A 24,266-nucleotide genomic window follows, 5' to 3' on the forward strand; every position below is an offset into this window, starting at 1 on the left:
AAGAAAATTTAACAAGACAGGTTTGAAGTACAGGTGTTTCTTTTTTTTAATGGCAACTGAACCTACAATCAGAATTTCCCTCATTTAGTAAAATACTTCCATCATTCTACTACTACAAACTAGAAGCAATGTGCTGAAATCACAAGGGAAGGAACATTAAATAACAGTTTTGCTTTAAAAGTTTAATTTTAAAGATGAATCATGAAAGCTAGAACTGAAATTTTGCTTTGATTAACTGATAACATTAAGTCCACTATTATAGAAAGAGAAAGTTTGAAAGATTCCTAAGTGGCAGTAAAATAATTACCAGCCATGATACACTTGTGCTACTTCAAAGAGATAAATGGTTAACTTAGGTATCATAATTAAAGGAATTCTTGATTCTTTTACCCAATAACACATTAGGTAGATGACAATGTATCAGAAAATAGTTTATTCTTGCTATGGTACTTTATAATAATGAAAATTTATTTATCTGTCTTTACAAAGGCCTTTAAAAACCACAAATTTGCAGCCAAACTTTACAAACATGAAAGTTCAAGTTGGTGATCTTGCTTATTGAAAATTCCTGTCCTAGACTCTCCTCAATGTATACTTAATAATTTTTAAAAATAAAGATTATGAAAGACATTACTCATTGCCTAATTTATTTTAACTCTAGATATGCAAAAAGTTGTGAATGCTTATCCTATATAATAAGAGACTAATATGCAAATTGTCCCCTCGGGCGGTTGTTCGACCACTCGCTATGATGTTTGCTGATCACCAGGAGGCAGCATGGAACATGGCAGGAGTCAGTGACATGGTGCCGGCAGCGGGCAGCAGTGGAGGCGCTGCCAGCCCCAATGGACCCCTTTTGAGAGCAGGAGCATGGCGGGATGGTGGAGCAGGTGAGTGGGCGGTGCCAGGTCAGGGCGGGTGTGAGCGGGGGCGTGATTGCCCTGCCAATAGCACCTCAGAAGGAGACCAACGGTGGCAGCAGGGGGTGGGGCCATTGCCCAGCTCCCAGGCACTGAGGAAGCCAGGGGTGGGGGGGGGGGGGTGGAGTGGGGGGGTGCCCAGCCCCTATCAATCACCCTGTAGGCAGGATTGAAGAGCAGATGAGAGGGCGGTGCAAAGCCAAGGCGGGTTGCCAGGTGGGGCTGCGAGGCTGGGGGCACAAGCTGGGGCCCAATCTCCGCAGGCCATCCCGAGGGACCCCACCCATGCACAAATTCGTGCACTGGGCCTCTAGTTTTCATGAACATTCTCCTCAAGACATCCTCCAAACGGCAGTAAATAAAATGTTCTTAAAAAGTCCAACCCATAATCTGTTTATTATTCAGTACAAAAATTCATTTTGTCTTCTTACCTCACCTCCACCCTCCTACCTCTGAAATCAAAATTATTTATGTAGAAGCAGCATCAAGTACTGAAAGGAGCCCAGAGCTATGAATTTTAAGCTCTAAAGGTCTTTAAAAAGTTTTCTTTTTTTAATGTCCTTGAAGGACAGAAAACAAGAGAACATTTCCCTATGCCACCTCCAGACTAGAATGAAATCACTGTCAACAGTTTGCTGGTTCTTCTTCCAGAAATATTTTATCTGTCCATGTACCAACCCTATCTTCAAATAATATTATTATATATACATATGTGTGTGTGTATACACACACACACACACACACACACACACACACATATCCTATATAATAAAAGGTTAATGTGCAAATTGTCCCCTAGACCAGGAGTTCGACCGGGAGTTCAACCAGGGGGCAAGGCCAACTGGCCAACCGTCTGTGGCCCCTCCCCAAAGATGGCCCAGCTAATCAGACCCCACCCATGCACTAATTCATGCACCAGACCTCTAGTATGTGTGTGTGTGTGTGTGTGTGTGTGTGTGTGTGTGCTAATAAAAGGGTAATATGCTAATTAGACCAGACATCTTCCAGACATCTTCCGGACAAAGCCACGGTGGCAGGGGCAGAGACCGAGGTGGTTAGGGGTGATCAGGTCAGCAGGGGGGAGCAGTTAGGGGGCAATCAAGCCAGCAGGGGGAGCAGTTAGGGGGTGATCAGGCTGGCAGGGGAAGGCTGTTAGGGGCAGTGAGGCAGGAAGGCAGAGTGGTTAGGGGCGTTCAGGCAGGCAGGCAAGCAAGCAGTTAGGAGCCAGCAGTCCTGGATTGTGAGAGGGATGTCCGACTGCCGGTTTAGGCCTGATCCTAGATCAGGCCTAAACCAGCAGTCGGACATCCCCCAAGGGTCCCGATTGTGAGAGGGTGCAGGCTGTGCTGAGGGGAACCCCCCCCCCCCAACGCACAAATTTCATGCACTAGGCCTTTAATTAATATATATATATATATATACACACACACACACACACACACACACACACACACATATATACACACACACACACACACACACACACACACACACACACATACTAGAGGCCCAATGCACGAAATTCATTCAAGGCGTTCGGCCCTCACAGCCTCGGCTTCGTCCGGAAGATTGTTCAGCTGTCTGGTCTAATTAGCATATTACGCTTTTATTATATTCTTTACCTTATCCCCTACACATCAATACTTTGCTTCCAGTTTTATGCTGTTGCAACAATTTTGTGATTGTCTATTTCTTTTTTCAAAATATATTTTATTGATTTTTTTTTTTTTTTACAGAGAGGCAGGGAGAGGGATAGAGAGTTAGAAACATCGATAAGAGAGAAACATCGATCAGCTGCCTCCTGCACACCCCCTACTGGGTATGTGCCTGCAACCAAAGGTACATGCCCTTGACCAGAACAGAACCTGGGACCCTTCAGTCCACAGGCCAATGCTCGATCCACTGAGCCAAACCGGTTAGGGCTGTGATTATCTATTTCTACAAGTATATCTGTGAGATAAAGTCCTAAAAGTTGCTGGGAAAAAGAACATCTGTATCTTTAACATTGATAGCTATTGTCAAACTATCTCTTCCCTCTCTACACAAACACAGCCTGTGCCAGTGTATGGTGCCATTAACAACAAACAAACCAAACTGAACTGCTTTTTGTTTATCTACAATGAAATTATATCCTCTGGTTTTGTGTCCTCTACGTAAAATGCCACAGATGTGTGCACACGTGCGCGCGCGCGCACACACACACACACACATATATACTATATTGCCATCACTAAATATCCAAACCCTGCTGGATCTTTTTTTGAAGATTTGCCTCAAATACCATCCCATCACACCTGTTAAATATGTTCTCTTCTCTGAATTCTAATGTACTTTTCCTATTATTATTTTTGAAGGATCAATATAAGTTATCTGGTGAGTTTTTCAGTTATACTCTTTAAAAAACTGTATAGACAATTTTATTAAGTGGCATTTTAGAGAGGGATTGAGACTTAGCCAGCAAGTCAAGGAAAAAACTAAATTTTTAAAATGTGGCAATTATTAGCTCCAAGCCTCAGTTATACTTTTCAAATGTGGGGTTTTCATTTGGTTCTTTATTATAGTTCCCAATATTGAGATTTCCTATTTGATTCATTGTTAGTATATTTTTTAATTCTTTGAATACAGTTCCTTTAATTCTTTGAATATATTTATAGTAACTGCTTTGAAACTATTGCTAAATCTAACATCTGGGTCCACTAGAGTCCATTTCTACTTCTTTTTCCCCATTTGCATACGGGCTACACTTTCCTGTGTGACCCTGCATATCTAGTCATCTGTGGTTGAAAATTACATTTAGATAATATGTTATAGCAAACCAGGCCCTATTTAACTTTTCTGAGGGTTGCTTCTTTTTTGTTTGTATTTAGTAAGTTGCCTGGGCTTAAACTATGCAATCTGTCTCCCCAAGATATTCAGTTATTAATGTCTCTATTCAGTCATTTTGTTCTTGTTTTTTTTAACCAGGCTACCCCTTGTTTTAGTGATAAGCCAATAATCTGGGCACAGATGTGTTAAAACATCTAAACCAGTAAGGCTTTCATTTTCTGATGACTGATCTGTGTGTGGGGGATGGATAATTCATTCAAAGTCACAGCTAGCTTTAAAGTTTGGGCTCTGGTGTCTCCTGTGTACATGTGGTTTCCTATCATACAGGAATGCATACAGCGTGAGCCCAGCTCTTCCATGGTTCCCATACAGGACATCCTTGTTAAATCTCTGACGAATCCACCACTTGCCTATGGTCTGCAACCTCGGCATAGCGAAGGTACAGGTTTTTGCCCTCCACCCAGATTCAAGTCTGCCTATCTGACAAAAGAACTGGTGGTTTTCATGGCTAGTCTAGGCTGGAAAACTACAGTTCTCACCAACAGAGATTTGGGCGAAGAGGGACAGCAATAGAACAGCCACAAGTAGAAGGGCCAGAGGCCCCTCTATTCTTACTAGAAGCTCAAGCAGTTTTTTTAAGAGAAAAAACAAACTTCTAAATCTGTTTTCTGCCTTTAAGCAATTTCCAGTGCCCTAAAATAGTTATTTATAAAACTTCTTCCAGTTTCATACATCCGTTTTTTTTTTAAAGAAAATAACTGCCAACACTTCGTGTCACCATTATCAGAAGTTCTCTGAACATTAGCTTTTTAAAGAATAAGAGCCCTAACTGGTTTGGCTCGGTGGATAGAGCATCAGCCTGAGGACTGAAGGGTCCCAGGTTCGATTCTGGTCAAGGGCATGTACCTTGGTTGCGGGCACATCCCCAGTAGGGGGTGTGCAGGAGGCAGCTGGTCAATGTTTCTCTCTCATCAATGTTTCTAACTTGCTATCCCTCTCCCCTCCTCTCTGTAAAAAATCAATGAAATATATTTTTTTTAAAAAAAGAAGAACAGCCCTGACCAGTTTGGCTCAGTGGATAGAGTGTCGGCCTGCGGACTCAAGGGTCCCAGGTCCGATTCTGGTCAAGGGCATGTACCTTGGTTGCGGGCACATACTCAGTAGGGGGTGTGCAGGAGGCAGCTGATTGATGTTTCTCTCTCATCGATGTTTCTAACTCTCTATCCCTCTCCCTTCTTCTATGTAAAAAATCAATAAAATATTAAAAATAAAGGAAGGAAGGAAGGAAGGAAGGAAGGAAGGAAGGAAGGAAGGAAGGAAGGAAGGAAGAACACTTTATAGGTCCTTAGCGCTATTTTAAAATTCCATCTCAAAATTACCAGGTCCTTTCATGTCTCTCTCTCTCTCTCTCTCTCTCTCTCTCTAGGTCCTTTCATATGTCTCTCTCTCTCTGACTAGCAAAAAATACATTAAAATCACAAAAATAAATTTTTAAAAAGCCAACATAATTATTCAATTACAAACACAGTTCATAAGACTGTTTGTGGACTGTTCCTTTTATTGCTGCTGCTGTTTCCTTATAATGACCACAGAGTGACTGAAGCTCTGACAAAGGCAAAACCATAGAGAAAAAACGTGTCCTCAGTTAAACATAGCTGTATTTTCAGTGTATTTTTCCCATCTCAGTAGAGCCTCCCCAGGCATACAGCATTTATGTTCTCACTTTCTGTGTTATTTTCATAGTGCTGCTATAACAAAATATCACAAATTTGGTTGGTTAAAACAATCCAAGTTTATTATCATACAGTTCTATAGCTTATAAGTCTGACACGAAATCTGAACAATAAAGATTTAATAAAAAAAAAAAATTAAATTAAAAAAAAAAAAAAAAAAAAAGTCTGACACGAGTCTCACCAGACTAAAATCTGTGTTCCTTTTGGAGGCTGCAAAGGAGACTCCATCCCTTGCCATTCCCGGCTTCTGGAGGCTACCTCATTCCTCGGCGTGTGGCCTCTTCCACCTTCAAACCCAGCAACAGCAGGCCCAATTCTTCTCCCATCACCTCACTCTGACACTGACTTTCTTCTGCCTGTTCTTCCACTTTTAGGAACTCTTGTTATTACACTGGGCCCACCCAGATAATCCAGGATATATCTTAAGGTCTGTTGATTAGCCCCTAATTCCATCTGCTCCATTGATTCCTTCTTGCCATGTAACCTATATTCACAAGTTTTCGGATGTGGATATTTTTTGGAGGTAGAGAGGTTCATAATCCTATTTTCTTATTAAAACCTCTGCTCAGTAAAGATCTCATGAATTTACATTTGGGTATAAATGTCTGCTATGGCTAACATTTGTGTCATTCACAGTGCTGTAAGTAATAACAATTAACTAAGGGAATAAATCCCTAATGATGGTTTCAGGAATTAGCTGTTAAAAGATTTTTAAAGGACACGTTATATAAGGAGGTAGACAGAAGCATCCAACAAATCACATCATTAAGATCAATTATCTTGCCAAACCATAAAAACTAATCACATCCACATACCTTTTAATGACCAGTTTTATAAAATACCCTTAAAATAGTTAAACAGGTTTAGGAGCTAATCTGACAGGTGCTTGATATAGAAGCTGAAACTACAAGATATCAAAATTAGATGTAGATCAATAAACTAGAATAAAATTAAACATTTGACACAAATGTCAAATTTCTATTTTTGTTTTTTCCTCCAATATATTTTTATTAATTTCAGAGAGGAAAGGAGAGGGAGAGAGAGATAGAAACATCAATGATGAGAGAGAATCATTGATTGGCTGACTCCTGCATGTCCCACACTAGAGATCAAGCTCGAAACCCGGGCATGTGCCCTGACCAGGAATCAAACTGTGACCTCCTGGTTCATATGTCAACACTCAACCACTGAGAAACACCAGCTAGGCTCAAATTCTATTTTCTGAAGTTTGATCTGAAAATATAGTTAACCAGATATAAATTTTCTCATTCTGACAGGGTCAACTTATACTGATTGTATATAAATGATATGAATATTTTGCAAAATAGTTTTCAAATCTTCAACATCATTGTTTTAGTATTAAGTTTAATTTTTTTGAAGGAAATATTTATAGGCAAAAACTTCTTGATATACTTATTCTTCAGTTGCTAAAAAAGCATGTTGAGTAATTTATAATCTTTCAAATTGCAAAGATTTTAGTATTTAACAATTATAATTAAAAATTCTCTATAGCCCTAGCCAGTTTGGCTCACTGGATAGAGCGTCGGCCTGGGGACTAAAGGGTCCCAGGTTCGATTCGGTCAAGGGCATTTACCTTGGTTGTAGGCACATCCCCAGTAGGGGGTGTGCAGGAGGTAGCTGATTGATGCTTCTCTCTCATCAGTGTTTCTAACTCTCTATCCCTCTCCCTTCCTCTCTGTAAAAAATCAATAAAATATATTTTTAAAAAAATAAAAATTCTATATAAAATAGAAGCATTAAAATATCATGAAATCTTCCTAAGATTCTCTGTTCACATTAGGCCCAAATTACACAGATCCCTTCTCATCTTTTGCCATTCTCAACCCTCTTTCCAGACTTAATCTGTCTGAAAAGGCGGCACCTCCTGTGAGCCTGCATCAAGCCCGAGCTGCCTGTCTGAAGGCATCTGTGAACAGTGTTGCCATTTGTTCTCTTTGCTGTCCCCTTACTAATAATTCCAAAGCTCACTGATACAGGGATTATATGTTATTCGTGGTATCCCAGTATCTGGCTTATAGTAAATGTCTAAAAATAATGTTTGCCTAATAAAAGAAAACATATACTTTTAATATGCCTAATTATCAAATAATTCTCAAAAGTTTGGTTGTTGGCCTTCCAATCTTTAAAAGATCAAATTTTAAAAAGGGAAGCAATATGGCAGACTGACATGACACAGGCCCCCTCCTTGAAACACACCAAACTGCCTGATTAAATATGACAATGCTTTAAAAATACATAGCTAGAAGTGAAGGAATAAAGAGGAGATTACTGGGGGACAGACACAAAGAGGAAACTGAAAGCCAGAAGCAAGCACTCAGGTGACTCTGAGAAAACCCAGGGTTTGGAGATATGGGTCCTCAGGGCTAGGAACTGGGGATTTGGATGTTACATGACAAGCTTTTTAGATGCTAAAAGCCTATCAGTATGACTCACAGATGTGTCTACAAAACTGACGCTTTGATAGACTGAATTTTTAAAATATGCAATACCTAACTATTTAGTTGGGGGCACTGACTTCTTTTCCCTCAGACTGTCAAATTAAAAATAAAAAATGATAATAGCCAACACAACAATAGCTGTCTGGTGTGAATGAATCAAAATTATACCTATTTTTTGTTAGATTAGCAAAAATTCTGTTTTGGTGTGCTGCGGAGTTTTAAAGATTAGTTTATGTGTGCCATGAGATAAAAAGGTTGAAAATTGCTGGACTCAAGAGACTGAGAATGATAGAAGAAAAGTCTATTTATGTCTGAGAATATCATATATTTTAGCCTAGCAGCAATAATGTGAACTATATAACTCTGAGACTGATAAAGTATACTACCCCAGGAAGGTGGTCTGTGGCATGTATTCAGACTACGGTATGTCCAAGAATACCCCAATAATAAATATAAGTAAGGCGAGGCCTGGAAACTATGCTTCCAGAAGCATAATATCACTTGGATATTACATCCACAACTACGCCCGTGCTTAGGAGGAAATAGTAAACTGTATGTTTTCAATGATGTTACTCATCTCTCTACAAAGTAACCTGAACATGCCAGCTTCCTTCTGCTTTATAGTTTACTGAAGAATTGTCTGTGCAAGGACTTTCCATCAATCCAAATCAGTACAGAGGTTGTTACATTTTGAGTGGTCCCTCAGGGATATGGGTGTAGATTAGACAAAGAACTAGAACTGAGAGTTTTCTTAAAGCCTGGATCCTAGAAGGGACCAACACCTCAATAAAATGAGAACTCCAAAGCCAAATGGTTTCAGTGATAAATTCTACCAAACATTTAAAGATAACGTCAATTTGACACACTGGCTTCCAGAAATTAGATAGAATAGAATACTTTCCAACTCACATTATAAAGCCAGCAATACTGATACCAAAACCAAACTATAAGGAAACCACAGACAAATATTCATCGTGAACACAGGCAGTCCTCAATAAAAATACAGCATATTAAATCCAGCAAAAAATAAACACACACACACACATTATACAAAAGGTGGGGTTTATAGTGGGAATACAAAGCTACCATATCTAAAGAAGAGCCCTGGCCAGGTGGCTTGGTTGGTTGGAGCATCGTCCCATACACCAAAAGGTTTCGGGTTCGATTCCCAGCAGGGCTCAAATGGGAAGCAACCAACTGATCCCTCTCTCTCTCTCCCTCCCCCCCCCCACTCACCCTCCCTCCCTCCAAAATCAATAAACATATCCTCAGCTGAGGATAAAAAAACAATCTAAACAAGGAACAAATGATCATATCAATTTAAGCAGAAAAAACATTTGACAAAATTCAACATCCATTCATAAGAATTCTCAGCAAATTAGGAATAGAAGGAAATTCTCTCAACCTGATAAAGAGCATCTATGAAGAAAACCTCTATGAAAAGCTTACAGCTAACATCGTACTTAATGGTAAAAAACAAAATTTTCCCTTTGAAATCAGAACACGGCAAAGACATCCATCCTCACCACTCGTATTCAATATTTTACTGAAAGTCCTAGCCAGCTTAAAAAGGCAAGGGGGGGAAAAAAAGACATAGAGAGGAAAAACCAAGACGGCGGCATAGGTAAACAACGGAGTTAGCTGCCTCGAACAACCACTTCAAAAATACAACTAAAAGATGGAAGGGACATCGCCCAGAACCACAGGAAGACTGGCTGAGGGGAAATTCTTCAACTAGAAGGAAAGAGAACAGCATACAAGACTCAGAAAGGCGCAGTGCGGAAAATACAAAGGTGCAGAGGTATGCGCGGAGCGGGCTGGTAGCTGAGGGCGCGGTTGTCGTTTTCAACCAGGAGGGAGTCTCAGATTCTGAGCTCCAGTTCTGGGTGAGTCTCTAGGGACCCAGACTCAAACGGGAGAAGCGGGACTGGCTAGCATCGGTCGGAACGTGAGGGCACCTTTCTGTCCGAGGTTTGCAGTGGTTGCTGGGACTCTGAGAGGCAGAGCCTCTGGGGACAGGACTGAGAGCAGCCATAACTGCTCCCTCCACCCGCTCTGTTGATCCCGTGCGACCCGCCCCGCCCCGCCCAAGCCCTGCACAGAGCCATTTGCCAGATAGCCTCAGGCAAAGGCTAGATTAGCAACTCCCAAGAGGACAGAAGTTTTCCCACTGCAGACACAGCTGATTCTCACAGCCAGTTGGCCTGAAGGTCAAATCCCCCTAGTATTAACTACAACAATCAAGGCTTAACTACAACAAGACTGCACACAAAGACCACTAGGGGGTGCACCAAGAAAGCATAAAAAATGCGGAGACAAATAACAGGACAAAACTGTCAATGGAGGATATTGAGTTCAGAACCACACTTCTAAGGTCTCTCAAGAACTGTCTAGAAGCCACCGATAAAGTTGTTGAGATCTACAAGAAATCTAATGAGACCCTCGATGTTATGATAAAGAACCAACTAGAAATTAAGCATACACCGACTGAAATAAAGAATACTATACAGACTCCCAACAGCAGACCAGAGGAGCGCAAGAATCAAGTCAAAGAATTGAAATGTGAAGAAGCAAAAAACACCCAACCGGAAAAGCAAAATGAAAAAAGAATCCGAAAATATGAAGACAGTGTAAGGAGCCTCTGGGACAACTTCAAGCGTACCAACATCCAAATTATAGGGCCGCCAGAAGAAGAGAGAGAGCAAGATATTGAAAACCTATTTGAAGAAATAATGACAGAAAACTTCCCCCACCTGGTGAAAGAAATAGACTTACAAGTCCAGGAAGCGCAGAGAACCCCAAACAAAAGGAATCCAAAGAGGACCACACCAAGACACATCATAATTAAAATGCCAAGAGCAAAAGACAAAGAGAGAATCTTAAAAGCAGCAAGAGAAAGAAACTCAGTTACCTACAAGGGAATACCCATACGACTGTCAGCTGATTTCTCAACAGAAACTTTGCAGGCCAGAAGGGAGTGGCAAGAAATATTCAAAGTGATGAATACCAAGAACCTACAACCAAGATTACTTTATTCAGCAAAGCTATCATTCAGAATTGAAGGTCAGATAAAGAGCTTCACAGATAAGGAAAAGCTAAAGGAGTTCATCACCACCAAACCAGTATTATATGAAATGCTGAAAGGTATCCTTTAAGAAGAGGAAGAGGAAGAAAAAGGTAAAGATACAAATTATGAACAATAAATATGCATCTATCAACAAGTGAATCTAAGAATCAAGTGAATAAATAATCTGATGAAGAGAATGAACTGGTGATTATAATAGAATCAGGGACATAGAAAGGGAATGGACTGACTATTCTTGGGGGGGAAAGGGGTGTGGGAGATGCGGGAAGAGACTGGACAAAAATCGTGCACCTATGGATGAGGACAGTGGGTGGGGAGTGAGGGCGGAGGGCGGGGTGGGAACTGGGAGGAGGGGAGTTATGGGGGGGAAAAGAGGAACAAATGTAATAATCTGAACAATAAAGATTTAATAAAAAAAAAAGATTTAATAAAAAGAAAAAAGACATAGACTATTAAAAAATAAATAAAACTAATCCTATTCAAAGACAGCATGACTGTTTAGATGGAAAACCCTAAAGCCATTACAATATTCATAGAATAGCAATCTAGTAATGTCATTGGATATAAGGTCAATGCACAAAAATCAGTACCATTTCTACATACTAGCAAAAACTAGATGGATTTTTAAAATAATAGCATTACAATAGCTCCTTAAAAAGAATAAAGCAATAATTAAGTATAAACCTAACAAAACATATCCAGGATCTGTATGCTGAAAACTGTAAGACATTGATGAAAGAAATCAAATAAAATCTAAAAATTTGGAGAGACCAACCATAGCCAAGTTCATAAAATGGAAGACTCAGCATAGTAATGATTCAACTCTCCCCAAACTTATCTAGAAATTTAAAACAATTCCAATCAAAATTCCACCAGGACTTTTTGTACATATAGCCAAACAAATTCTAAAATGTAAATGGAAAAGTGATGGAGCCAAAATGACACTGAAAAGGAAGAATAAAGTTGGAGGAGGCATAGTAGCTAATTAAATACTTACTATAAAACTACAGAAACCAAGAGAATCCAGACATAAACCCACAGTTTGATTCCGGTCAGGGCACATGCCTGGGTTGCAGGCTCCATACCCAGGAGGGGGCTTGCAGGAGGCAGCTGATCAATGATTCTCTATCATTATTGATGCTTCTATCTCTTTCTCCCTCTCCCTTCCTCTGTGAAATCAATAAAAACATTTTTTTAAAAGCTTAACAGAAATTACATAATGGCACTGAGATTCTGATAAACACACTATATGCCATTATATTATTAAATCCTCACAAACACCCTTCAGGTGCATTTATTTATTATGCTGACTTTCCCAACGTAGAAACTAACATAGAGAAATTAAGTAACTTGCCTAAAATTGCCAACATAATAAGTACTTAAACTAGAAATTAAATGTAAGTTTGTATAATTAGTGTCTGGCCAAACAATAGGTGTTCTGTTAACGTCTAATGAAAGTCCTGCTCTATAACAGGGGTGGGGACTGTCTGGCCTGAGGGCCGTGTAAGGCCCACAAAATCATTTGGTCTGGCCCTTCCAAGGCAACTGCAAGCGGGACTCGAAATTCAATAAATCTAGGTGCTTTTTCATAGCAACATAAATTTATATTAAGCAAATGATGTTATAAATATCCAATGGCCTTGGCGGAGAGAAGGTTCCCCACCCCTGCTCTATAATATCATGCTGCCTTCCAATATATTTTGCCATGTTAATGTATATATTCACATTTAAATTACCCATTTAAAGATCAGGGGATTCTGATTAAATTAAATGGGTAATTTATTAAATTCTTTTTATAGTTGTTTAAATTGTTTTAAGTTCAAAGTTTTTAAAATATCATACTAAAATAACAGTATTTATGAAACAATATCCAGTTTATTTGCACCTGCAAATAACTCTTATTTTTTTTAGTGTGCTAGTCTGCTTGCTATAGTAATCACAATGGAATGAACAAAAAAGAAACAAATACAGATGTTATCATTTTCCCCTTTCTTAGAAATTCTTTTTTTTTTTTTAAATATATTTTTTATTGATTTTTTTACAGAGAGGAAGGGAGAGAGATAGAGAGTCAGAAACATCGATCAGCCGCCTCCTGCACATCTCCCATTGGGGATGTGCCCGCAACCCAGGTACATGCCCCTGACCGGAATCGAACCTGGGACCTCTCAGTCCGCAGGCCGACGCTCTATCCACTGAGCCAAACCGGTTTCGGCTCTTAGAAATTCTTTAATAAAAAAATTACACACACCAACAGAATAATTTAAAACCAGTATATAAATTTCCTTTATCAGGTCTTCTTTCTTGACTATGGCTCATACTTGGACCATTTTGGTGATGGTGTGTTTTAATGCCACTCTCTCCAAAATAAAGTTCAGATATACTTTGAATTACTAAAAAAGATAAAGCCCTTTTAAATGTAATGTGCCTTTTTTATTAATGTATCACATTTATAATTTAGAGCTTTGATGTTATCATGTAACTGAGATCAACATTTTTTTTTTCAATTCCATTTCCAACAATATATGTTAACTTTTCTATGATATTTAAGTGTTCTATACAAATCATCAGAATTAGGTTAGATACTACCCTAGATACGATATATACTGTGCAGAAAAGAGTTAACAGCAGGCCAGTGACTGCTATCCTTAGGATAATCTACTTGCAAGGCCGACCTTTGCTGGCACCTGGGAACTTGGATTTAGGGAGGTTTCTCACTTCTGCTCTAACTGATAAGAGTTACTGTGCCCAATATGTTTGTACAAACAATGTAGTTTACACTGAACACCTGCTTCCTTATGGGAGTCTGAAATTTTGTTATTTATCAGTCAGAAGGTGCCACCCCCAATTAAAAACCTGAGAGCAGAGCCTCTAACAAGCTTCCTTGGTAGGCAACATTTCATGTTGTCACAACTTGGTGCTAAGGAAATTAAGTATGTACTGTGTGACTCCACTAGGAAAGGACTCTTAAGCACTTGTTCTGACTACAAACTTCGTCTCAAGCACCTTTTCCTTTTGCTGATTTTGCTTTGCATGCTGTCACTGTAATAAGTCATAGCAGTAAGGGCAGCTATATGCTGAGTCCTGAGGGTCCTCCTACCAAACCACTGAACCTGGGCAGTCTTGGGGCCTGCCCAACAAACTTCCTAAAAGTTCATCCGAGTAAAATGTATACCTACCATCTTACCAGGCAATGTGCTCTTGGAGGAAAGTCATTATTCATACACAGCAAATCTTGCATAGATTGTGGAAGAACATCTACAAAAACATTAGATAATGAAAAAGTTAACTGTTCATTCTAAGACAGAATTTTGTAATATGATTAAAGAAACATTATAAAACACGTCTTGCTAGTCCATGTAGTTTCGCAATTGCTTAAAGATTTAAACCTAGGGCTAGCACTTAGATTTGGGGGAAGAGGAATGTCTTTCTCTCTCTTAGCAAAATGTCCTTAACTGACCAGAAAAACTTTTTAAAAAAATACATATTTTATTGATTTTTTACAAAGAGGAAGAGAGGGGAATAAAGAGTTAGAAATATCAATGAGAGAGAACATCAATCAGCTGCCTACAGCACACCTCCTACTGGGGATGTGCCCGCAACCAAGGTACATGCCCTTGATTGGAATCAAACTTGGGACCTTACAGTCTGCAGGCTGACACTCTGTTCACTGAGCCAAACCAGTTAGGGCCTGACCAGAAAAACTTTAACACACATCCTGCATATTTATTTTCTAAACGAATAAAGGGTATTTGACTGACAGCTCCAAAATTTATGTATTTTTAATGTCTTGCTCACTCACAGTTATATACTAGTATATCTCAGGACAAAGATTTTGGTGGTGATCTGACCTATAAACAACTATAAGCACATTTACTGAATATCTGGCATGGGCCAGGTAGTAGTTGCCTAATTCTCCATAACACCTTCTCTGATCTTTCCCAATTAAAAACAATCTTTTCTCCCCTAAACTCTAGGAGAACTTCATCTGTGCTTTGGGATGGCACTTTCTACTTCCTATTACTGTTACTTAACTATAAACCTTATCTCCCCTACTGAAACATAAATTTAAGTTTGGGTTCAAATGGACTTAGCAGAGTAACTAGCACATGGCAGGCATTCAATAAATATTTGCTGATGTAATTAATTTTTAAATGATGCTGTGATTCTTCCTCTGAAAAGATCACTTCTACTTCAAATGTACTGGTGAAACAACTTTGCATATGTAAACATATCCAGAGGATACTACATAATCAAGAGAACTAAATTCGTATTCAAAATGACAATCAATCCTACAAGTCAAGAGTTTAAAACACGTATTAAAAAAAGCCTACCTTCTAAAACTTCATCCTTTCCTTCTTTATCAGTAGATTCTTGTACAAGATAATGATGAGTAACTGAGAATTTGAAGTCGGCAAAGAAAATTTCATCTGATTTCTCTTCCCATGTGCCAGAAGTAAATATACCCTGTATTTAACAATAAGAGGGGGGAAACATTAAAGTATTCAATAGCTACCATTATGTTTATTAACCACAGGAATTTTTTTCCCTTTTCCTGCCAACTAATCTAAGTTTCATCCAGTATCTTCCACACACTAAAGAAAAAGGAAAAATATGTAAGTGAATAAAACAAAGAGGTACTTATTTTAGAAATGATTTATCAATGTTCCTTTTAAAAAATTCCCTAGAATATAAACTATCAAGGAACTTACAAAATAATTATTTTCAAGTACTTTTTGTGAGGTGAGTCTCTATATAAAATTAGAGGGCCAATGCATGAAATTCATGCAAGGGGCTTGGCCCTAGCGGGCCCAGCTGCCTCGTGGCCCCGCCCCCATCGTTCTGGAAAGTAGTTCCACCATCAGGTCTAATTAGCATATTAGCTCTTTATTATATAGGATCATAAATATCCAGGGGTGGTGGGGGGTAGTAAGAGATCAACCAAAAGATTTGTATGCACGCATATAAGCATAACACAGACACTAGGAGAGTGAGAGTATATGCTGGGGATAGGGGTGGCTGGGGAGAGGTCAATGGGGGAAAAAGAAGACATATGTAATATTATATGTAATACTTTAAACAATAAAGAATTTTTAAAAATCATAAATATACAATAAATCCCATGCCTCTTCACATGCAAGAAAAACCCCACCTTTCTACCAATAGCAGAATCCCTGAGTTACTTTTAACAAAAAACGATGAAATTTTATAAATTATAAAGTACATGGCAATAAAATATACTTTTATAAAATCTCAAATCAAATAACATCACTACAGCACACAGCATTATGGAATGTAGAAATTGCTTCATAAAAAAGCAGTTTGTAAAATCAATTTAAGTGATGTGACATCAGTAATAAATTAGCTTTAACAGGTTTTGCAAGCTTCTTTATTAAGCTTTGGAATTCAAATATTTTCATTTAAATAGCAATTTGTATTTGAATTTTGCTTATACTTTACTTTTTAAAATTTTCAATTACAGTTTACATTCAATATAATTGTTTTATTTTTTAAAAAATCTTTATTGTTGAGAATATTACAGATGTCCCCCTTACCTTCCCATTGCCCATCTCCACCTGGTTCCCACCCCATCCCAACTCGGTTCCACCTCATCCCTATCTTCACCACCCTACTGTCTGTGTCCATTGGTAAGATCTTTGGTTAATCTCTTCCTGCCCCCAACCCCTTCCCTCTGAGATTCATCAGTCTGTTCCATGCTTCCATGCCTCTGATTCTATTTTATTTATCAGTTATGTTCATTAGATTATTTATTTTGATTTTTAGATTCAGTTGTTGATAGATATGTATTTGTTGCCATTTTATTGTTCATATTTTTTATCCCTTTCCCTTCCCCTTCTCCAAGAATACCCTTCAACATTTTATGTAATACTGGTTTGGTGGTGATGAACAACTTTAGCTTTTTCTTGTCTGTGAAGCTCTTTATCTGACCCTCAATTCTAAATGAGAGCTTTGCTGGGTAATCTTGGTTGTAGGCCCTTGATATTCATCACTTTGAATATTTCTTACCACTCCCTTCTGGCCTGCAAACTTTCTGTTGAGAAATCAGCTGAGTCATATGGGCAACCCCTTGTAGGTAACTGCTTTTCTCTTGCTGCTTTTAAGATTCTCTCTTTGTTTTTAACCCTTGGCATTTTAATTATGCTGTGTCTTGGTGCGGGCCTCTCCGGATTCCTCTTGTTTGGGACTCTGTGCTTTCTGGACTTGTAAGTCTATTTCTTACACCAGGTAGGGGAAGCATTCTGCCATTTCTTCAAATAGGTTTTCACTATCTTGCTCTCTCTCATCTCCTTCTGGCACTCTCATAATGTGAATGTTGGTATGCTTGAAGTTGTCCCAGAGTCTCCTTACACTATCTTCATATTTTTGGATTCTTTTATCTTTTTGCTCTTCTAACTGGGTGTTTTTTTGCTTCCTCATATTCCAAACCCTTGATTTGATTCTCAGAATCCTCTACTCTACTGTTGATTCCCTGTAAATTATTATTTATTTCAATTAGTGTATGCTTAATTTCTGACTGGTCCTTTTTCATGTCTTTTAACTTTCTCACTAAGATCCTTGAAAGTCTCAAGAAGATCCTTGAGTAGCCTTATAACCATGGTTTTGAACTCCGTATCCAAAAGTTTGCTTGCTTCCATTTCTTTCATTTCTGATATGTTCTTTGTCTCCCCATTTTGGCTTGTATTTGTTTCTGTGTATTACATAGAGCTGCTATGTCTCCTGGAATTGGTAGAGTGGCCTTGTGTAGTAGGTGTCCTGTAGGGCCCAGTGGCTCAGCCTCCCCAGTCACCTGAGCTGGGTACTCTAGGTGTGTCCCTGTGTGGACTGTGTACACAGTCTTGCTGTTGACCCTTGATTGTTGTTGGTGTCGCTGGGAGGAGTTGACCTCTAGGCCAATTGGCTGTGAGCACCAACTGTAGCTACAGTGGGAGAGATGCTGTGCAGGAGACATCCCTATGGAGCAGGACTTGCTTCAGTGGGGCTTCAGTCCTCACTGAGTCTTCCCCTTGAGTGTGTCACTTATGGATGTGTAGAGTTGTAATCTGCTATGGTCTGAAGCTGTCCATCAGGTGCACTGGCTCTAGGGCCTCCAGGGAGGTGCAAAGTCAGCCACTGCATGGGGCCACCTTGCAGGAGTTATTTGAATTGGGCTTGGAGATGCCCAGGCAAGGCCCAGCTATGAAGCAAGGCAGGCTCATGCTAGTGCAGGGCCTTGGTCCTTTTATTGTTAGGTTTGGGGCATGCTGACCCAACTGCAGCTTGTTAAGAGATTTTAGGAAAGTTTGAAGCCTCAGCAAGGACAGCCAGTCATATGCAAAAGCCACTGCAAATGGGTGAGTGAGGCTGAAAATTGGATGAGGCGGGATCTCAGGGAATCACCAAGGCAGAGCAAACAAATATGGCTGCCAGTCAGTCCTGCCACAGAGGAGGTGCCAGCACATGAACAATGACCCCTGTGAGCACCTCCATCTGGGAGAAAGCTGCCCCGATTTCCTGCCCTGATTCCAGACATCCAGTTCCTCCTGGAATGTGTCTGGGTCCCCAGAGCCTCATCCTGGCACTAGAGCTCAGAGGAAGTGGGACCTTTTAAGTTCAGTTGGTGCATCAGCCCTTTAAAAGGAACAGCTGGGTCTCCAGCAGCCTCCTTGTCACTCAGCCTTAATCCCCACTAGTTTTTATAGTCTGTAGTTAATGGCAACTTCTCTTCCCAGTTCTGGAACCCTGGGCTGGGAGGCTGGGACCCCTTGCTCCTCACAGGCGGCCTCTGCAGAGATAATCTTCCTCCCGATCCAAAAGCGGCACACATGGGTGCCAGTCCAGCCCATTCCGTGCCTCCATTCCTCCTACCAGTATCAGTGTGCTTTCTTTACTTCTCTAGTTGTAGGACTTCCATTCAGCCAGATTTCAGATGGTTCTGAATGATGGTGTTCTGTATTTTAGTTGTAATTTTGATGTGGTTGTGAGAAGAGGCAAGTACAGTTGCTTTCTTAAGCTGCCATCTTGGTTCTTCTACCCAATATTATTTTGTATTCATTTTGAATGTATAGAATAGTGGTTAGGCAATCATATACTTTACAATATGGTCCCCCCAATATTTAAAGTACCCACCTGGCACCATACATAGTTATTACAATATTATTGACTATATTCCCTATGCAGCACTTTACATCCTCATGACTATTTTGTAACTACCAATTTGTTTTTCTTAATCCCTTCATCTTTTTCACCTAGTCCCCTGAACTCCTTCCCCTCTGGCAACCATCAGTCTGATCTCTGTGTCTATGAATCTGTTTCTATTTAATTTGTTCATTTATTTTGTAAACAGCAATTTTTTTTGAAAACATTTTAATTAAAAATCTTAAAAAGCAACCTTACTTATGCAACATAACCATAAAAAAGAATATTTCTCATGGAGCCTCTAATCTCCCATAGCTATTCTTTCCACTGGAGAGGTAGATAGTCATGGCAGCATAGCATCATTAGGATGCAGGGAATACCAACCCACACAGATAGTCCCAAACTAAATAGAAAATATGTAAGCAGTAATGCTGAGTTACTGAGCTTTTAAAAATTATATTTGTTTATATCCCAGTATCCTGAAGCAAATACTATTTTTAAGCCTCTGGTGAATAGTTTTAAGAGAGAGAAGCCACAACAGCAGCAGCTAACATTAACTGAAGACAGTCCAATGCCACAAAGGGAGTAATAGAACTAGAATTCCAAAACAAGCAGTATGACTTCTCATCACTATGCTATGCTGTCTCTTAAAGATGTCCCCTGCAATTTCCTATTATAATAAAAACTTAACACAGTAACAACAAAGAACTCCAAAAACTTCCAATTTGAAAGAATAGAAACTATGATAGCATACTGATTTTTTTCCTTTCTGAATAATATCCAGAAAAGTTATAGACACTATGGTTACTATTTAAAGGAAAAATAAAAAAGGGTGGAGACTATAAACTTTATCTTAAATAATCCTATTCCTAAAAACATCATAGGCAGCTCAATGTTGCTTTCATTTCAGAAACCCTGTATTCTCATCACTGATTCTCAACTGTCTAGTTTTCAAAAACTTTAGCTTTAAAAAAACCTTCACCCCTCCTACTCCAATGATCCATAAAATACTTAAATTTTCTGACAGAATACAAATAAAGGAATATAAGTTGTTTGTAATGTTTGTATCAGTCCCAAGTTTGACCTTTAGTTATAACTTAGTTTGGGAAGTTTTCACACAAGAGAAAACATATAATTCAAATTTATTTTATGTCTGCCATGTAGACTTTAAGCACTAAAGTATAGCTGACTCCTGAATAATATTCATTTGAATTGCACTGGTCCACTTATATACAGATTTTTTCCCAATAAATACTAAAAATTTATTTTCTCTTCCTTATGATTTTCTTAGTAACATTTTATTTTCTCTAGCTTACTTATAATAAATACACAACATGTAATACAAATACAAAATATGTGTTAATCAACTGTTTCAGTCAACAGTAGACTATAAGAAGTTTTATGCAAGTCAAAAGTTATATGCAAATTTTCAACTGTGGTGGGGATCAACGCCTCTCACCCACAAGTTCAAGGGTCAACTGTAAATTTCATTCTAATCTACTGAGTGAGTGTAAAAAATATGAACTCATTTCAATACTTTTATAGTTTTTATTCTTCTATTATTATTCTAAAGTTAATGATTCTTCGTCCATAAATTTTTCAGTGAGATAAGAGTCACTGACTTAACTGGGCTATTATCAGATCATACCATATGTAAACTTAACATCTCATAAGAAGTACTTACAATTTTTGCTGACTACATAGAATCATAAAATGGCTAAAAAAAAAATAAAACAGTCATTTCTTTAATTTTCCTGTCTTCAAGCAGTATCATACTCATACCACCAGTATCTTTTGTCTATTTTATTAAAATTCCAAAATGGGCCTTAGACATCTATTCTAATATTTCCACTATATAATTTTACATTTACTTAAATCTGAAACCAAAAAAATGCATATTAAAATGGGTTTAAAGGCAAGCATGTCCTAGATATAACTGTGCTTACACAAACTACTGGCAGAATGACCTTGGGCAAATTACTACCAGTATCCAAAGTCTCATTATCATCCATAAAATGAGATAATATTTCATATTTCATCAAATATGTCTAAGGATTAAGTTAACAGACACAGTCCCAATTATATTGTATGGTGCCTGAGCTGATGCTCAGTAACTGCCACTTCTTCCTCTCAAAGTCATTTTTCAGCACTTCAGGGTCTCATATAGTAAAAGTAGCTTGGTCACATTACCTATCCTTCAGATAAAATTTATAAAACCTGGACAAAACAACACAGTTTTTCAAGGCTCTGAAGAGTGACCAAATGGAGGCAGAAACTGGAGAGTTTATCTATGAAAAAAGGGATTATATCTGATGAGATTTGCTTGTTAGTACCTTTCTAATACAGCAGTTCTTAAACTTCTTTGCCTCAGGACTCCTTTACACTCCTAAATTACCAAGGACCCCATATTAGAAATTAAAAAGGAAAAACAATCACATATTTTTAACTCATCTAAAATGATAATGAACTTATTACATGTTAAATGAAGTTCTAACAATTATTTTCCAAAATAAACCCCCAAAATATTGAGAAGAGTGGCATTGTTCTACATTTTGTAAATCTCCATATTAGTTTTTAAAAGGTAACTGGATTCCCATTTCTGCACCTTCATTTAATCTTTGCAATCCATTGTTTTGACTGAGGTACATGAAGAAAATTGGCCTCAAGTACACTAGTTAGAAACGGCAGGGCCTTATCAACCCTTAAAAGGCTCTCAGGGAGCAACAGGGGTCAGACTACACCATGAGAACTGCTGATCTAAATAAGACACTCCAACCTGGGCACAACTCAGGGCTGCAGAATGATGGGACTTTCCTGGATTCAGGCAACAGAAAACAAAGTTCAAAGATGGCAAGGAAGTTTTAAAGTTAAGGTGTAAATTCTGAAAGCCAAGAGAAACTAAGCCTCAAAATTTGCATATAAACCCTGTCTCAAATCTTGGCAATCTGCTAAACCATACATATGCAGTGGAGACTCCAGGGTACAATGAAAAGCGGTAGATTGAAAATAACATTTTAGCTGCTGTCACCACTAAGGAAGAGAATGGAGTTTTAATCTAACTACTCTCGGACCACTACAGAATCTAGTCACTATATTTCGCTCAAAATACAATTATAAAATTTAAGAAATTACTGGACAGGAGAAACCAAGATGGCAGCATAGGTAAACACCTGAAATTGCTGCCTCGCACAACCACTTCAAAAATACAACTAAAAGACAAAACAGGCATCATCCAGAACCACAGGAAGGCTGGCTGAGTGGAAATTCTACAACTAGAAGGAAAGAGAAAAGCACACTGAGACTCAGAGGAGGTGCGGAAGTAAAGTACAGAGGTATGGAGGCTCAAGCGCACGTGGAAAGGGGCTGGCAACGGAGGACGCCGGTGTCTTTTGCAATCAGGAGGGAGGCACAAGCTCCCGACGGCCCGGACTCCAGTTCCAGGTGAGTCTCTGGGGACGCAGACTCACACCGGGAGAAACTGGACTGTCTGGCAGCAGGCGGAACTTGAAGGCGGCTTTCTCTCAGAGGTGCTTGCAGCGATTACCAGGACACTGAGATCCGGGACCTCTTAGGGCAGGACTGAAGATCAGCCATAGCTGTTTGTTCCGCCCTGTTGATTCCCTGAGACCCCGCCCCACCCAGGCTGCAGCAGAGGCTTTTGCATATGAATGGGCTGGCCCTTTGAGATCTAAAATTACCTAACCAACTGCAGCTGGGTCAGAAAGACCCAGAACATCTAAAAGAAGGCCCAAGGCCCCACAGCAGCTTGCACTGCTTCACAGCTGGGCCTCATCTGGGCACCTCCAAAACCCAAACAAGGAAGAGGAACCTGCAGATCTCTCCGTAGCTCCTGCTGGGTAGCCTCAGGCAGAGGCTAAATTAGCACCTCCTTAGAGATCCAGGAGCCTGTGTACCCAGCAGTCAGATTGAGACCATCCAGATTACAACTCCTCAGATTCATAAGGGACACACTCAGGGGGCAGACTCAGTGAGCACCAAAGCCCCACTGAGGCAAGTCTTGCCCCAGAAGGGGGTCTTCAGCACAGAAGTTCTCCCACTGCAGACACAGCTGATTCTCACAGACAATCGGCCTGGAGGTCAATTCCTCCCAGTGATACCTACAACAATCAAGGCTTAACTACAACAAGACTGTGCACACAGCCCATAAAGGGGTGCACCAAGAGTGTCCACCCCAGGTAATTGGGGAGGCTGAGCCACTGGGCCCTATAGGACACCTAGCACACAAAGCCACTCTATCAACACAGGGAAGCATAAAAAACGCGGAGACAAAGAAACAGATCACAAATGACAGAAATGGAGGAAAGCAAACTACTGGATATAGAGTTCAAATCCACGGTTATAAGGTTTTTCAAGAATTTTCTAGAAACCGCCAATAAATTTAGTGAGGCCCTCGAGGATATGAAAAAGGACCAACTAGAAATTAAGCATACACTGACTGAAATAAAGAATAATATACAGAGATCCAACAGCAGACAAGAGGATCCCAAGAATCAAGTCAAAGATTTGAAATACAAAGAAGTAAAAACACTCAACCGGAAAAGCAAAAAGAAAAAAGAATCCAAAAATATCAACATAGTGTAAGGAGCTTCTGGGACAACTTCAAGCGTACCAACATCCGAATTATAGGGCTGCCAGAAGAAGAGAGCGAGCAAGATATTGAAAACCTATTTGAAGAAATAATGACAGAAAACTTCCCCCACCTGGTGAAAGAAATAGACTTACAAGTCCAGGAAGCGCAGAGAACCCCAAACAAAAGGAATCCAAAGAGGACCACACCAAGACACATCATAATTAAAATGCCAAGAGCAAAAGACAAAGAGAGAATCTTAAAAGCAGCAAGAGAAAGAAACTCAGTTACCTACAAGGGAATACCCATACGACTGTCAGCTGATTTCTCAACAGAAACTTTGCAGGCCAGAAGGGAGTGGCAAGAAATATTCAAAGTGATGAATACCAAGAACCTACAACCAAGATTACTTTATTCAGCAAAGCTATCATTCAGAATTGAAGGTCAGATAAAGAGCTTCACAGATAAGGAAAAGCTAAAGGAGTTCATCACCACCAAACCAGTATTATATGAAATGCTGAA

The 24,266-nt window shown here is 39.3% G+C and overlaps 1 protein-coding gene across 13 annotated transcripts in view; it reads right to left on the reverse strand.

Moving 5' to 3' along the window:
• The window catches only part of RAB3GAP1 (RAB3 GTPase activating protein catalytic subunit 1), a 93,325-nt gene that overhangs the window by 61,585 nt on the left and 7,474 nt on the right, over window positions 1-24,266 (reverse strand). For 8 of the 13 annotated variants that reach the window (XR_004969312.1, XM_036319368.1, XM_036319367.1 and 5 more), the window contains exons 4-5: window positions 15,355-15,487; window positions 14,200-14,278 (exon numbers count right to left, since the gene is read on the reverse strand). Coding sequence is in view for 12 of the 13 variants with exons in the window: in XM_036319368.1 (XP_036175261.1) it covers window positions 14,200-14,278; window positions 15,355-15,487 (212 nt within the window). In the remaining variant the exon portion in view is untranslated. Of the gene's footprint in view, window positions 1-5,660; window positions 6,480-14,199; window positions 14,279-15,354; window positions 15,488-20,840; window positions 20,874-24,266 lie in introns of those variants that run through there. The other 5 variants (XM_036319369.1, XM_036319370.1, XM_036319373.1 and 2 more) reach the window with 4 other exon arrangements.

The sequence above is a fragment of the Myotis myotis genome, unplaced genomic scaffold (assembly GCF_014108235.1).
Source record: "Myotis myotis isolate mMyoMyo1 unplaced genomic scaffold, mMyoMyo1.p scaffold_m19_p_8, whole genome shotgun sequence".
Taxonomy (NCBI): Eukaryota; Metazoa; Chordata; class Mammalia; order Chiroptera; family Vespertilionidae; genus Myotis; species Myotis myotis.